General features: G+C 39.1%; 1 protein-coding gene across 1 annotated transcript in view; it reads right to left on the reverse strand.

Moving 5' to 3' along the window:
* Positions 1 to 16,545, reverse strand: part of DIAPH2 (diaphanous related formin 2) — a 184,436-nt gene that overhangs the window by 110,947 nt on the left and 56,944 nt on the right. The window contains exons 19-21 of the mRNA XM_069015023.1: positions 9,700 to 9,801; positions 8,201 to 8,295; positions 3,985 to 4,086 (exon numbers count right to left, since the gene is read on the reverse strand). Coding sequence (XP_068871124.1) covers positions 3,985 to 4,086; positions 8,201 to 8,295; positions 9,700 to 9,801 — 299 coding nt within the window. The remainder of the gene's footprint in view (positions 1 to 3,984; positions 4,087 to 8,200; positions 8,296 to 9,699; positions 9,802 to 16,545) is intronic.

The following is a 16,545-nucleotide window of genomic DNA, read 5'->3' on the forward strand; positions in this document are numbered from 1 at the left end:
CACTCCCTGACATACATAATATTTTAAAACTATCTTGATAATTTCCTAAGAGCTGCTTCATGTGGGTTGTTTCCTTAAAATCCAGAACATTTTAATACACATAATGCCCTTTAGGTATCAGTAGATGAAGGCCACAAATGATATTTTAGTTCCTCCAGCCCCACCCTGCTCTGGTTTTCCCTTTTGAGTGCCTGCTTCTAAATCCATGTGTTCAGTGGCTCAGAAAGAGTGAACACATTGAACTTCGAGGAATCTCCTAGAATTAGGTATGGTGCAAAGCCAACATTTACTTGGACAGCTCAAACTCTTTATGGCTCTAAATAAAGTTAGTGTCAAAGGCATATAAGAAATAAGACATTCAAACAGGTGCATGAACAGCAAGCATTGGCTTCTGCTGCAAACAGCTAAAGAAGCAAGGAAATGGATATTTTTTTTCCAGCTGACTGTCAGTGCTGGGCTGCATGTCATTATTTCCCCTTCTGGGCTTTCCTAAAGGTCTTGTCTGAACTCTACCCAATCAAGTTCTTTATACTTTATTATCATCATTCAGTTCTCAAGCCCTGTGTTAAAACAGGGATCAAAGGCTACAGGAGAAAGGCAAAAAGCACAATGAAATTTGCCTCACTTGCTAAGAAAAAAACTGACATTCCTCTAATAAAAATTTGTCAACTTACTAAGACAACTTAGCCTCTTACCTATGTTATAATGAAGTTGCCTTTTTCCCCTAGCAATGTTCTAGGAAGATTCATTCTGCAGCAGCTCACGAAATTACAATGAGGCCAAACAAGCAGCCAATAAATTCAATTTAAAAGACTGAATGAGTCTAAACCAATGGAGGTGCAATAAACTTGTACATTCTCCCCACTTTGTCTGCCTCCCAGCCAGGACTGCTCATGACAGCTGAGATGGTTGGACAGGAAAAACAAGGCTCACAGAATATGCAAGTTTATACAACTAAGTTGGTCAAATTTAGGCTTTTATAACACTGAAAATGTTCAACTGGCACAGAAATGGAAATGCAGTTCCTTACTGAAGCTGCAGCTGTTCCCATACCATAAAAAAATTAACTCTTGACCACAAGGCTTACATTTAGAGTTCAGGTAACATTCTGCCTAGTGAGTTAATCTGTTTTCCTTGCTCTACTTCAACAGCAATGCAAACTTTCCTTTACAGGAAGTTGTGGTGCCTTTTTTGATCCCAGGATGTAACTTCACAAAGTCCAAGTAACTAATTAGAATATATAATTGATTTTAACATTTCATCTAAATGAAAATGCAGTTCTAATTTTCATTTACAAATCAGCTGAATATTAAGTTAATCGTTCTCTTTGAATAAGTTAATCAATTACTAAGTATGGTTTTTCTACACAAATTTTAAGCAACTTATTCCAACCTTTATTAAATTTGACGAGCAAAGTGATTATCCAACTAACATATCTTAATAATTAACACACCTAAATTTACATAAAAATAAGGGTACACACTATAAATATAATTTAAGACAGTCTATCTTCTATTCCTAATATCAAGGTTAAGATTATTATTAATGCCAAACTCCAAAATTTATTTGACACATAGGAAAAAAGAACTTCAGTCAAGTGAAGAGTTTAGGTTCAGCTGCAATTCTTCCACTTTAATGGATAGTTCAATGATATCAAAATCAGAAACAAACCCAGCACTTGAGCACCAGTAGTGCAGTTAGAGGCCTCTAGAAATGAGACAGAAGCAGGACCCATAAGGACAAGTACTGCTTTTTATTACCCCAGATGGTAAAGCTGAAGAAGCAAACAAGCTTCAGGAAACTTGGTTCCTTCATAAGGCAAACAGCACCATTTGGAGATGTTTGATTAAGCAGTTTGTGCTAATTAATGTTGCATTAAAACTTGGAAACTCTCTCAACTTCCTACAGTCAGTGTTTCCTCAGGAACACAAATCAATGCCACAGTGATCGAGGCCATACTGGGACTGCTGGGCAATGAGGGCACTTCCATGGCTTTTTCAATAACCAAAGGGAAAAGCAAGGCCCATCCAGTTTCAGTCCAGCAGGAATCCTAACTCAGAGGCATCCTGGAGCCCCAGCGATGGAAAGCAGCATGTTAACCCAGAAATACCAGACAAGACAAGCCAGGGATGATGCCAAAAAAGAGAATGTGTGTCAGAAGGAGGGATCAGTGTGGGAAATGATCCAAGTTATCAAGACCAGGGTGAAACACTAAGGAATTTACAGCAATAGAACAGAGGAATGTCTTTAAATCAAGGTCATTATGCACAATTTGGCCAATTTCTTTGCTGATTTTAAGCAGGTAACTGAATAGAATTCCCAGACATCAGAGGCTTCCTTTGTCCTAATCCCTCCACCCTGCCTGCTTCCATTGTGCATTTCCCTTCAACACACTCCAGATATTCTCCCTGCACAAAACCTGAGGAATTTCTCACTTTGTCTGACAACATCTAGGTAGGGGGGGAAGATACATATACATAGGTGGGTGTGTACATATATATATATACACACATATATCACAATATATTCACACACACAATATATCCATGGGTAAGTTTTGGTCTGTCAAAAGACATAATAGATTGATATGTTTATATTTTAAATCTATATTGCATGCTATTATTGCTTCAAAGAAAGTAGCAAATTTGTATTTATAGAGATTTTTAGATTGTTACTGATCAATAAATGATAATGTTTTACTACTGCAGTTCTTGCAATGAGACTAACTACTGTATCAAACTTCTATCGAAATTCCTCATCTTTGGAAAGAAAAGATTTTTGGAACTTCATGCCATTTAGTATTAAAAGGAAATCAATCAAGTTTTTCAGAAGAAGCCGTTGATATCTTTCATTTTCTAAATCCTCCACCAAAATCTCATTAGGACAAATCATATTCTGTTACTTCCCCAACTGAAAAATAATTTAAAAAAAAAAAATCACTCAAAAGGCACTTCTGAAGCCAAATTACACTCAAATCAGAGCTTTTTAGAAAAAAAAAAAAAAGTCTTTTAAGAGGCCTCTATTTCTGCTTTAATGCATTTTAATGTACATAATGCCTTAAAAATCCAGCAAGAGCAAACGTAGCTCCTGTGGAGTTGGGGATAAGTCCTGAGCACGTTACAGAGGCTCCCAGCATCATTCTAATCTCTTAGGCTGTGAAAGGGAAGTGAAAACAGGAACTCATTTGCTTAAAGACTTAGGAAGTCTTTGGAGGGCCAGGCAGAAAGTGATTCCCAAGGCCTGGCAGTAAGTCAGTATCTCACCATCAGCCACCAGCATGGATTAAGTAACTTCTGCAAATGCTGGAATTCCCTTCCAAGAGAGGCCCCAGCCATTCTAAGACCCGACAGCCCTGCTCTTGAACAGATCCAGGGGCTGAATGCTGCTGCAAAGAGCACCACACCAGCTCCAGCTCAGTTCTAATGTAAATTCACACCTCTCCTCGAGCTGTTTTGCAGGTTTGTGTTTGTATAAATACAGATATTTTATATGTGTATGCATACATATCAAATATGGATATGGACACAGTAGCTCTTTCAAATTTACTGGAGTTGTCAATGGCATGGAATAACTGGGTCTTTTATGGACTCTTGGAAATTTATCTGCTTGAAGCCAGAGGGTTCTTCAGAACTGTTTAATAAACATTCAAGGCAAGACATGCAGACAAAAGACTTGGTCTGGCACAGGAGTGCCTGTTGCTTTTAATGGCTTACTGAAATTCCTTCCAGAAAACCACCCAGAATCACGGAATCAGAGGGGTTCACATTGGAAAGGACCCTAAGGATCATCTGGTTCCAACCCTGGTTGGTCAGGGACCTGCCCAGGTTGGCCATATACATATTAAAGAGATTTTTTTAATTATTACAGTAACTTTTTCCTACTGCAGGTCTTGCAAAACACTAACAAAAAGATTTTATCCCTAAGTTTGTTTCTTTTTATGTGACAAAATGGAACTCTGAAGTCAATCATTGCACTAATACATACCACAACTCCAAATTGCTCTGGCTCAGCAAGATCATTATATTCATCCTTTAATTCAGCTAAGGCATTGAGTTCTTTCTGCTCAGGAAGATTCTTCACCAGGTTCTAAAACAAACAAGGCATTATATCAAATTTGTTACATTAAACTACCTCAGAGATTAAAAATAACACACCTAAAATACCACAACATGGAAATGCATGAGGAAATTAGGGGATGCTTATTTTATTTATGCAGCTTTAACATTATATAAACATCAAATCAAAGCAGCAATTATTTAATACAGACATCAACTCCTCTGCTACAGTCTCTGATTTGAAGAATGTATTAAAAGGTTGGAGTATAATTTTTCAGGGTCTGACAGCATCAAGGAGTTTTTTCTGTTGACAATCTCTTTGCCCCAATGGTTGCACCTTGCTCATTAAATATTAATCAAGAAATAACTGATCTGTGTAAAACATGACAAAACTAGCAAAAAAAATATTACAATCATTAGACATTCAAAGTATTTGTGCACAAAGTACACTTAAAAATACCTTATACAAAAAAGGTCAACATCCCAAAATTGTACAGATCTTTTGGGTGGCAAATATACAGGAGCTCAGGAAAAAGCTGAACTTGCTTGAAATCTTATTCATGTCCCCAAAGAAAATTGTGAGTTATTAAATGCTCAAAATACAGATATGCTAAATATGTAAAATATTTATATTAAGACTGAAGAATAGTTTTTTATTAAATACTCAGTAAAAGTGTAGATTGTGTTTAAATTTTCATATATATACCAATTAAATACCATTATTGTTTTGATTTTAAGGGAAAAAAACCCAAATTTATAATCAAGCAAGCATCAATAGGAAAAGTTATGTGCCTGTTAAAAAAGCAACCAGCACTGCAAAAGCACTTTTTTTTTCAGCTATAAAAACCTTAACTGGAAAAAATCTGTACTATTAGAGGTAGAGCTGTCTTATTTTTAGACCAGCCCAATCATGCCATCACTCTTGCAATATTTCTTATTTGTTTTGAGAATTTGATTACTGATCACTCTGCCAGGCTTGAAGGAGGCATTAAGGCCCAAGTTGGGAAAAGGCATCAGTCTAATTTGTCAAATTTGCAAGTGATAACAAACTTAATTCTCCGAGCTGAAAGAATCAAACATTCACCCATCCTAATAAAAACAAAATAAAGATGACAGGCAGCCTCATACAAAACATCCCTGTTACAGGAAGAATTTTATACTCTCACTGAGGAGCTACTGATTGTCTCAGCAAGCAGAGATCAACACACGTGGCACAGAGAAACATCAGATTCCCCTCCATGTCACACAACTGAGCTGTAGCTCTGTGCTTAAACTATGTTTCCTTTCCTACTAAGCCAAACCCATGTCCCACAGATTTCTACTTGCAAAAAAAAAAAGGAAGGATCTGTAAAACATTCTTGCTCATTTGATTAATTGTTTAATGCTGGTAAAGATCAAAGACATTAACTAATGCAATTTTCTTAATCTATTTTGATTAGTTGGACTGTTTACCAAATGTTGTCCTCCAGAATTTCACAGTGTTTGTCAGAAATGTAGATTTCATTGCAAATTAATAAACTTACTGTACAACACTTTTTCCATCAATGCAGAAATACAAGTACCTACTACTAACCCAGCTGGATTTTCAGCTGTGCAACCAATATCTGTTAATGTGCTTGATTGTTTATTTTTCCTCATCCACATCCCTTCTTGGGCCAGAGCCAACAGACCAACTCATCTTACCCTTGTAACAAGGAGAATTTGGCTCTACTCACACTGCAGTGCCTTTTTTAACACATCTGTATGTTTACATTCACTGCATGTACTGAGTAACTGAAAATGAAGATAAAGCATTCAGTGATCACATGTTCAGATCCCTGTCAGTACTTCAAGAAGCAGTTTCCTGCTGTGTTCACTGTGATGCAGGTTTAAATAAAAATAAGGTAAATAAAAATGGTTTACATGAACATTAAAAGGAATCCAAGGTTGACATTAAGAGGCTGAAACTGTCACTTGCTATTCCCTGGCACAAGGTCCTGAATTCTGTCAGACATGGTGCTTGACAACTGGTTACAAGAACTTACTCCCTCTAAGACACTCTAGGAATGGAAAACATTTTTTCCTAGAGTGCTTTCCCCAAGGAAGAGTTCCAACAGTACATAGTCTACCATGTACTTAAACTCATTAATCCAATTTATTTAAGTATTACACCTTAAGTTTAAAAAGCAGCAAGAAGCAAGTGCCTGAGAAGCAAAATGGAAAAAGCACTTGGCTATCTGCTCATTATGCCATACCCATTCCAATTCCACACCTTGACTTAGAACAAAGCAGTTTCTACATGTGCATTTTTATAAAGTGTGAGTTTTGCCAAGCACAGAAAAAGCAAGCTTTGCTCTGTACCATTTTTCCAATCAGTAGTATTACAAACTGTTGAACTGGTAAATTAGTTAATAGCTCAGTTGGCAGATTAAGATAAAAATAAACCAGAATAGAGTGAATATGAAATAGATGATACAGCCCATTTACCCCACTGATTTCTAGGATTATCCTGTGAAATACAGAGGAATCTCTTCCAGGTTATCAGCTACATGTCCCTGCTGCTGGAAGCAGCTTCAGAAAGGGAACAACCTCCAAAGCACCCATTTTCTGAAGATTCCAGGCTACTGAGTTCTGCATAGTTGCATCCATGATCAATTCACAGTCATTTATTGTGGAGCTAACATCACCTTCTGCTTACACACCTCAGCTTTTCTCCCTGATGCTCTCACACATCCCTCTCCTCCCCAACAGATGTGCCGTGCTCATATCCTGCCAGCTATTTATATTGCTGAGCTAATCAAGCCAATCTCTTCTGCTTCCTTCTGGAGGCTGTTTCTCTATCCCTCAATCATCTTAAGTAGTTTTTAAGTTCAGCTTCTCTATTTGAAATTCATTTTTGAGAAATGTACTGAGTATTTTAGATAAGGTTGTAGAAGTAGACTATTCAAAAGCAATAAAATTATCCTCCTGACTGGAAGCCCTTGACCCAACACACCTTGCAGTGACATTTTGTGGTCACCCAGGTCTGGCTGGGATGAAGATCATTTACTTCATAGGAGCCCAGAGGGTGTCACTTTAACTTGTGACCAAAACAGTGCTGAATTATCACTGGTGTAGCTGCTCTGCTGAGCTACATTTGCAGTAGAGGAGATCAGTCTGAAACTACTCTGCACTTCAGCTGACCAAGGTGCCATTGTTTCCTCCCCCTTGATTTCTGATTTTACTAAACCTGTAGGCTTATTAATCATATCATCTCACATTTCTGATCAATAAAGTTCTCAGTAAAATTAGGATTTTGCACTTATTTTCAAATACTGAGGCAACTCAGTTTAGACCAGAGTCCCCAGAATAACCATTCTGCAGGTCCAAAAAAGGAAGAAGAAATTAACTTAGAAAACCTTGGGGGAATGGGATGAAGGTGCAAACAGAAGACAGGGAAGGATGAAGGGATAAATCGAGGCCAGTGTGGTAGCCAGAATCTAATCTGTATGATATCAAATAAAACAACAACAGTATTGCTGGGGAGCTAAGTCTTTGTAGCTTTTAGGTTTTCCATGCTTCCCTGTTGGACTGTCACTCCTCAGAGACCACGAGGGGCCATGAACACTCTCCCCCTAGACAGAGGAAATCAGAGAGGGATGTTAAGAAGCTGCACTCCCATCCTTTCTTCTCTCCAGCTGAGAGAGATCTGGGGCTCAAAATGAGACTAAAACAGTTAGAGAGCAGGTTTGATTTACAGATAGGTTTGGAGTTGCAGCAGGATCCTGAAACATTCAGGGAGTTTCATCTCTCACTAGAGACAGGCAGAGTTGTTACAGAGCTGCTTCTTCCACTAGAAGCCTCATGAAACTTCATTATGCACCAGTCTAAATCATCTTCAGCTTGTCTTCAAAGCTGAAAAATTAGAATTCTCAAAGATTTCCTATTGGAACAGGAAACTCCAAGGTTCTTTTGTTAGCAGAGGCTTTGAAAGGCAGTTTTACTGCTGCATGTGACCATATTCAAAAGCAGAAGTGAAATCAATGAAACAGTAAACACAACTCATATACTCACAGCTGGGACCTGCAGCAACTCCACACCACTCTGACTCTTGAATTCTTACACCTTTCATGCCATTTTTACGTGGAAAATGAGCTATAACCAAAAGCAGAGGTATTTTCACATACCTGAATCAAGGATTCACTCAGCTTCTCTTCATCAACCTCTAAAATGATATTTTTTATTTCTTCATAAGGCAAACGGAAGGAACCCAAAAATATTGCTGAAATTCAGTAATACATCATTAGAATCAGAAAGGGCAAAAAGAATGATATACAAAGGCAAACCATTTCTAGCAACTCAAAAATCATATCTTCATCTAAATTGTTTCACAGTTAAGAAGTCTTCCATATAAAACAAATGCTAGATAGGCACAATATTGCAGTGTGACTTAAAATGAATTTCCTTTCTAAGAAATGAAACTATGACAACATTTTTAACTTTTTATCAGTCTCAGTTGCTCCCTAGCAATGTTACTTAGCAATAAAGCCTTTTCTTTATGAATGACATCTGCATTCCTACTTAGACATACTCAGCCAATAGAAGACTTTATCTATTATTCTTTTGGCTTCCCTAACCACGTGTGAATAGCTGTACTGCATTTGCAAGTGGATAAATGATATTCACATGATATTCTAGAAAAATTCACATCAAAGGGGCAATGAAGAGCTGGGCAAAGTAATAAAAAATGTCCTAACTCTACCACCTTTTAGGGTAACTGAACTTATACAAGAGACACATATAACACAAACCCTTCAAAGATGGACTTCTCAAAGCAATTTGATGTCAGAATGTTATAAAACCTCCAGAGAGCCCCATTCAGTAAACTACAAAGAATTCTTAACAGATGGATCAGCATAATATTGTAACAAAGTACTTTATACTCAGCCTAGCTACTGTGGCTGATTATCCTGCACCCATGTTTTCAAAATGTGAAGTTTCCTATCAATTGTGTCATAGTTCATGTTCTGCTCATGAAAACATGCTCACCAGTGTGGTAATGAGCAGGCACACACTTGGGGTTACACACTTATTTGCCATGGGCACAGTTGGACTCGTGACATTTACGGTGTTTCTGATTCAAATAAAAGACTCTACTACTCTTAATGATTGATTTCCCCCCATAATCAAAGAGGGAAGAAGCAAGTTAAATAATACAAGTGGGCTGTTTTTGTCACAATTTGTAGCAGTAGTACTTGCACCTATTTAGCCCATCTGGTAATATCTTCTCTTGAACCTCTATTCCTTCCTTGCTCTGACCAGAAGGAACAATTAGGAACGGCCTCTAAACCCCATTGACAAACTCCACCAGCACCGTGCCTTGCCCATACTAATGATCATCATTTAATTGTACTTTCAGCCCTGAGCAATAACTGAGAGAATCAACTGACAAAAACCCCCAGTAGCTCATTAAATCGAAATAATTTTTCATGTTACTTTTTCTCATTTTCCCCAAGTTAGAGTGAATTCAAAACGTGTATTTAAACACTTCTGAATTTCAGGCTCATGCTCAAATTAGCAGTTCTTAGAAAAAGCAATTGCACATGTAAACAAGAAAAGAAAACCTATGACCAGCCAGATGTAGATGCTACTTAGATATTGACCTAATACCCTTCACATCACTTACATAAATTTTGTGCAGATTTTCCATCCAAAACTCTTAATTCTTTGATCTTCTTCTTTGACTGAGCTGCTTTCTTTTCTTCTGATTCTTCTACAGGCTTTTTGGCTGGAAAGTAGGTATTTGTTAAATTCTATTCATTATTACAACTGTTCAATCTTAGCTAACAGTAAGTCCATTAGGAAGCCATAATAATACATTTTTAACAATCAGTTCAAGGCAAAATGACTGCACTGTCTCAACCTACTGTAAAATATCCAAACAAACAAAGCAAACATCCAGAATTGAAAGGAACAAGAAATAAAAATATGACAGTAAGGAATTTTCCCAAGCACTATCAAATAATATTTATGTATTTTTTTCCCAGGAAATTTCACTTGAGCTCCAATTTATTGCAAGCATTTTTAAGAACGTGGAGATTTGGTGTTACCTCAAAGCACATGAGTGCCCTCTATTGAAACATTAATAATATTAATAAGTTCTCCATCCAAAACCGACAACATAAATCACTTGATATTTATCACACTGAACAAAAGTATGTTTTTATTAATTACTTACACTGCCAGTTGTAAAGAGCAAAACTAACTAAGAAAATAGTGTATATTTCAAAGTGATTTCTTTTCAATTAGCAAGATTTGCTAGCCTTATATTCAGCACTTTAAATTATATGGAAAGAATTGTGGCATTGGAGTACCTAAAATATAAGCTGATTTTTTGCATAATTTAAAACAGTCAATTTCCACAGAATTTTCTTAAGCATTAAGTAAACCCATTAACAAGGATTTATTTCCTTTTAAATATCACATAACATATTTGGCACTGAAGGAATAGAATCTTGATGTGCTTAACATTAATTGAACTTAATGAATATTTTAAGTCATTCAAAAGTAACTGAAAAACTGGAAAGTCAAATTAAGATGAAGTTTCAAGCAGACTGAATATGGTTCTGCTCTCTGAGCACTATTTCTTGTTGCCCTGCAATGAGCCACCACAGGTTTCATTACAGGCATCACCTAAGAAAAAATGTTAACTTTCAGCTTGAAGAAAAACAAAATCTCTGTTTCAACCTCTTTAGTAATAATAAAAGAGAAAAGAACATAGAAAACAGGTATTTGTCTCCTTACACCCATTACCACTAGGAAAGCATCTGGCATAAAGTAATTCTGCTGGTTTATAGCCCTGAATTATCAGTTTACCTTGGGCACGGTCATGCCAGTGCTCACTGAGCCAGTCCCAGGCAGTGCCCTCGGCCCCAGCTGCCTCTAAAGAGCCTAAGCAGGGAAAGCTGAACAGAAAAGATGATTCAGCAACAAACCAAGCCTTGCTCTCCCCTTGCCTTGTGCTTCCCTGCAAGCCTCCCATGAGCAGCTGGCTTGGTGCTTGTACAAGCCCTGAGCTACACATCACCAGGTAACCTCAGAATTTCCCACCAGCACTGACCCCTTAACTGTAATGAGCTCCATTTAAAATCCTAAAGTGACACTTCATCAAGTAATCAGGCCCTTATCACTAATTGTTCTCAATTAAACGAGGAAATAAGACCAGGTGCTCAACAACACAAACAAAAAACCACCCAAGAGTTAAAAATTAGCTGTCCCATGGGAAGGCAACAAACATTACGAGTTCTGTTTTATCACAGGAGACACTGCAAAGCCTGGATTTGTGTCCACTGAGACAGCTGAGAAAGATCATTCAAGAAGATGAGTGATCTATTGCAAACTTGATCTGTTTAAGAGTTAAACCCTCCAGATCTCCATGGATCAAGCCTTTAAAGCACTGAACACCACACCCCCTTCCAACCCGCCCACAGGGTACCAGACTCATCTCAGTAGTTGGGAGCACCAAAGCCAAACCTGCTCTGTCTCCACCTACAATAAAACACACAGGTCCCAGTCCCCCGGCCTGCAAAGTGCAGAGGTAAGAGAGTTGAACAGAAAGCAGGAGTAACAAATGGTTTTGTTATCAAGTATCACCTCACAGAAAGGGAACTTCCTACAGTGATAATTCTCATAGATCAGAAGGATTTGTGAGAATCTACCAGGTGAGAGAAACACCTCTGTGAATGAGAGTTCAAGGGCAAAGGTGTTACACCAGCCCAATGCAAAACAGGTGCTCAGTTATTCAGCTGCTACAGTACCAAAAAAAGGAAAAGTGGTTTGGGGTTTAAACACATTTTATAAACAGACACACAGAGGGTGAGCTGAGGCAGAATTCACAAGGGGAACTCTGCCTGTACAGGGCAAAGAACCAGTTTCCCTTATCACCCCTCCTAACCTGTATGCAGGTACAGTCCCATACTGGTTGTAAAATTAGGAGCTATATTTAGACCACAGCAGATCACACATTCAAACATTTCATAACAAACCACAGCCACTCTGACCTACTCAAGCCTGAAGGCTATAACCCCACTACTATATATATGTATATATGGACCATCCATTTAATAAATATTAGCTGTCTGGGTCAGATTAAATTTTTTCTACTTGAAAAAGACCAGAGAAGATGTTCTTTCCAAAAAGTTCTTATCCTTCCACACACAAAACTTCAACGCTAACTTCATGACTATTCACAAAAACCAGAGAAACACTAGAACCAGATGCTTATGTGACTCTTAAAGTCACAATACAGGATCAACACCAATCTTACCAATCCCAAATTCATAGGGAGAAAGAGACACTACTAAAATTTCTAGATTAGACAGCTCCTACAATCTCTCCACCACTTGAGCCACGCTTGACATGGAGCATCAGAGAGCTCTCCAAAGCCATGCTCGTCCCTCTCCTGCCAGAGGCTCTGATCACACAGTCCATTTCAGCAGTGATTCAGCTGTAACAGCCACAGATTATGGAATTTTGAAAAATAATTAACTCAATTAAAAAGATACTTGATACTTTTCAGAATCCAATACACTACTGCTGACCAACCTCCGGCCCCTTGTCAGGTTCTCCTCTCACAAGTGCCTGTTTAAAGATAAGACACTTTCTGGTTTGATGCCACAGAACCAAAGGGAGAGATGAAAGAAGGAAGGATTTTATAGCAGACAGCACAGGGTAGCTCAGAAAAGCAAGATGAAAAATCAATCTGGAAGCTAAAGCAGCTGTATTACTTCATACAGACCTTGGAGTTTAGTGCTGTGATTATTCATTACAGCACTTTGATAACAGTACTGGCTTACATCTTCATTCAAAATCAGCTTTTTTCTCAAACCAACGAGCCTTGCAGACAGCACTGAGAGCTGGTGACTGCCATCCCCAGGTTTCCATGACAGAAACAGTCAGAGTTTAAAACAAAACGAGCAGCAGAGGGGAAACTTCCTTACTCTGACCACACCTGGTGAAGCAATAGAACACTGAAAGGAACAGGTCAGCTGCCCAGCTCTGCAGTCGTGTTCCACAGGGTCCAGCTCCTACCCAACTCCCAGCTGAGCCATCCACACCCCAGCATCCTGTTTAAGTTTGCTGTTCTTGTTTCAGAGCATGACAAGCTTTTTCCACACTTTAAGTATGGCTTGGTGCAAACTCAGCCTTCCATAGTCACGGCTCAGCAGTTCCACTCCCCAGAACACACTCACTGCTCAAATCTGCATCAGTCCTGCACCACATGAGCAGCCCTGAAGGATGGTAGAACCCTCCCGTGAGTGGCTGAACCTGTCCAGACCCTCTAGCAAGTCATTCTTTGCAAAAAGAGACAAGTATCTCCTTCACAAGTCTCAGTAAGAGCCCACAAGTCCTAGTATTTGGTTCCCCCAGGACAGCAGCACACGTATCAGAAGAGTTCACTCTTCCAAGGGCCCCTCAGGTTGTCCTCTGGTATTTCTGATCCCCATGTCTGGGCTAACAGACCAAGCCCATGCACGGCTGCTGTGTTTTATGCAAAGCATTTGAAATCCCCTACCCTACATCTCTGTGTTTCTTCAGGATGGTTAATTCCATTTCACACACTTACTGAGATGAATATTTGGACTTATCTGGAATATGTGTATACACACACACACAAGCAGAGATACACGTGTGGTGTTTCTGTTTTCAAGAAATGAAGGAAATTCTACTCTTGGTTATTTAAAGTGATATCCCCATTCATTTGGGAGGAAGTAAGAACTAACAAGCATTAAAAAAACCCAACAAACCAACAATTAACAGTCACTGAAATGGCAAAATAGCCACTAATGCATATTTATCTCACACTAGTTAGACCTGTAGAAAGTTTTGGCTGGGCTTTTCTTTATAATTTATCTCAGGTAGACAAAAGAGGGAAAGGGAAAGAGAGCCAATGTGACAAAGCCAAAGGAGAACACACAGACCAGAAAACAAAGACGTAAACACCAACACCATACAACTTTTTTTCCTAATTTAGTGCTCTATTAAGTTAGTAATAATACATTTGTTTATCAGTGTTAGAGGGAAAAAGCTGATGCAAGATGCTGCAAGGCATTGTTTGCTGCTGATCTGCCATTACCCAGAGCATGTGCAGCTCCAGCTGTACCTTCAGTGAGACCTTCAGCTGGGAGCTCATCTAATCCCACTGCTTGAAACCCTTAAAATCCATCCACGGTATACTAAACAAAATGTTATGTAAGTTTAAAACACATTAAGCAAGACTAATGATAATCATGGCAAAGAACATACACAAATGTGTTGAAATGCTTTTGAGCCCTAATTAAGAAAAAAAATCTACCATCAGTACTTTTGCACTTCTGTAGTAAAGAAATAAGTGTATATTTTTCTTGAAAATTATCATTTTACACCTGCTCATTAATTTAGCTCCTGAACAGCATTAGAAGTGACCCTGACTCATTTTTTTAAATATATATTATTTTATTCAATGATATTAAAGCTGTTAAAGCATTTTATTATGAGCTGAAATGTCCAGTTCATATGAAATTCCTTTCTTTCATTAAATTATCAATGAATAATTTTAATAAAGAATTAACAGCAAAAACTGTCAGTCATGAATACAATGAGGATGAAAACTAAAGAGAGATAAAAAGGAGTACATTGAATTACAGTGTGGAGAAAGCAGACATTTAGGTGAACTTTAGCCTACCTTAGCCTGAGCCTTAATCTCCAATTTCTGTCAAGTGTGTACACACAGTGAACAAAAACATCCTTATATTGTCATGGGAAATGAATGAGCAATTTCATCTTATTTCCATCTGGCAAGCGGCTTCCAAATTGCATTTACCAGTATTTGGCAGCAAAAGCAAACATACAAAAGAAATTAACTGCTTTGTTATTCCCTCTACCAGAGAGAAGAACTATGGCTAGTACAGGAGTATAGGAGGAAAAAATTAAGTGTACATACATTGCAAAGGATGTAAACTACACACAAAGGAGTAGACTTGAGCAGCTGAAAGTAATAATGGCACTGAATTCTCCCTCCCCCCCCCCAAAAGACCCTGATGTGACATGACTTGGTTGAAATATGAAATAAGGAGTTAGGAATGCCACTGAAAGATCAGAAAGTAATTTGTAGCACAAAAGTTCAGTAAGTTCTGTTGCAAAATAAAATTCCTTGAAGTCTGGCTAAATTGATCATCTTGGAATGCTACTGATGGTCTTCCATTTCTGTGTTATTCCTAGAGGCACCCAAAAACACAAATAAAAGTCAAATGAAGGGGGAGAAGGAGGAAATTCAAACAAAGCAGTCTAAGATTTGCAGTTCCCTTCCCTCAGCAGTAGGTGCACCCTGAGCTGCCCCTCGGTGTGCCCCCAGCACTCCCAGGCTGCAGGGCCCAGGGCTGGGCGAGGCAGGGCCAGGCAGCGCCGTGGGGCACAGCCCGGCCTCTCTGCGGCCACTGCAGGGGACAGCACACGAGCCACGGCCAAGCTCTTGTTGCAGGCAGCAGAATGAACTCTGACCAGGGTTGTGTGCTCCAGCCAAACCACACCAATGACCTGCTGATCACCAACAAGGGCAAACGTGTCCGTGCATCCACGGAATTGCTCAGGCTGGAAAAGCTGTCTAAGATCATGAAGCCCAACCAGCAGCCTAGCACCACCACCACGGTCAGCACTAAACCACACACCCACGTTTTTGAACACTTGCAGGATGCCCATTTCCCTGGGCAGCTTGTGTCAATGCCTGACAACCCTTCCTGTGAAGAAATTTCTCCTGCTATGTAATCCAAACCTCCCCTGGGGCAACCTAAAGCCGTTTCCTCTGCTCCTGTCACTTGTTAGCTGGGAGAAGCAGAGCCCTGACTCTGGCAGCAAGGAGAAAGCAACAGTGCAGGCTAAACAGAGCAGTGACCAAGGAGGAACTCCCTATCCAGTCCTGTATCCAGTGCCACCAGAGAAGATGCAATAGATCCCAGAGGAGAGGCTCTGGGAGATGCCACAGTTGCCACAGCTGAAGCCACAAATCCCCCTGGCCCACAGCAGCTCTCCTGCAGAACGTGTGTGTCATGCAGTTCATGAACTGACATTGCAGTGGTTTGGCATCCAAATTCATTTCTAGCCTTTACTCTGTCATTTGGGCTCGAACTTGGAAATCCAGCAAACAGTTTTCCCAAATATCCAGAGAGAGATGCAAGAGCATCAGCAGATGCCAGCCACGCCTCCTGTCAATTCAGGCAGCAGCTGGGGGATCTCATGTTTATTCCCAATGCCACCTGGCATTTTTCAGTTCACCTAAAATCACTCAGTTACCAATTCCTGAAGCAAAATTAATTAAGTACTCCTGCTGTCACTCTGTCCTTTCTGCAATCACAAGAGCTGAATACCTGGTACAGCAATAAAAAAAGAATTATTACAAAGCAAGCAATTGCTTAAAAGTGAATCTTACACTGAGTTCTTAAGATAAAAAAAAATAAAACTAACAGGGAGAAAAAAAACATGGAACCTCTTGCAATCT

Source organism: Aphelocoma coerulescens, chromosome 4A (assembly GCF_041296385.1).
Source record: "Aphelocoma coerulescens isolate FSJ_1873_10779 chromosome 4A, UR_Acoe_1.0, whole genome shotgun sequence".
Lineage (NCBI taxonomy): Eukaryota > Metazoa > Chordata > Aves > Passeriformes > Corvidae > Aphelocoma > Aphelocoma coerulescens.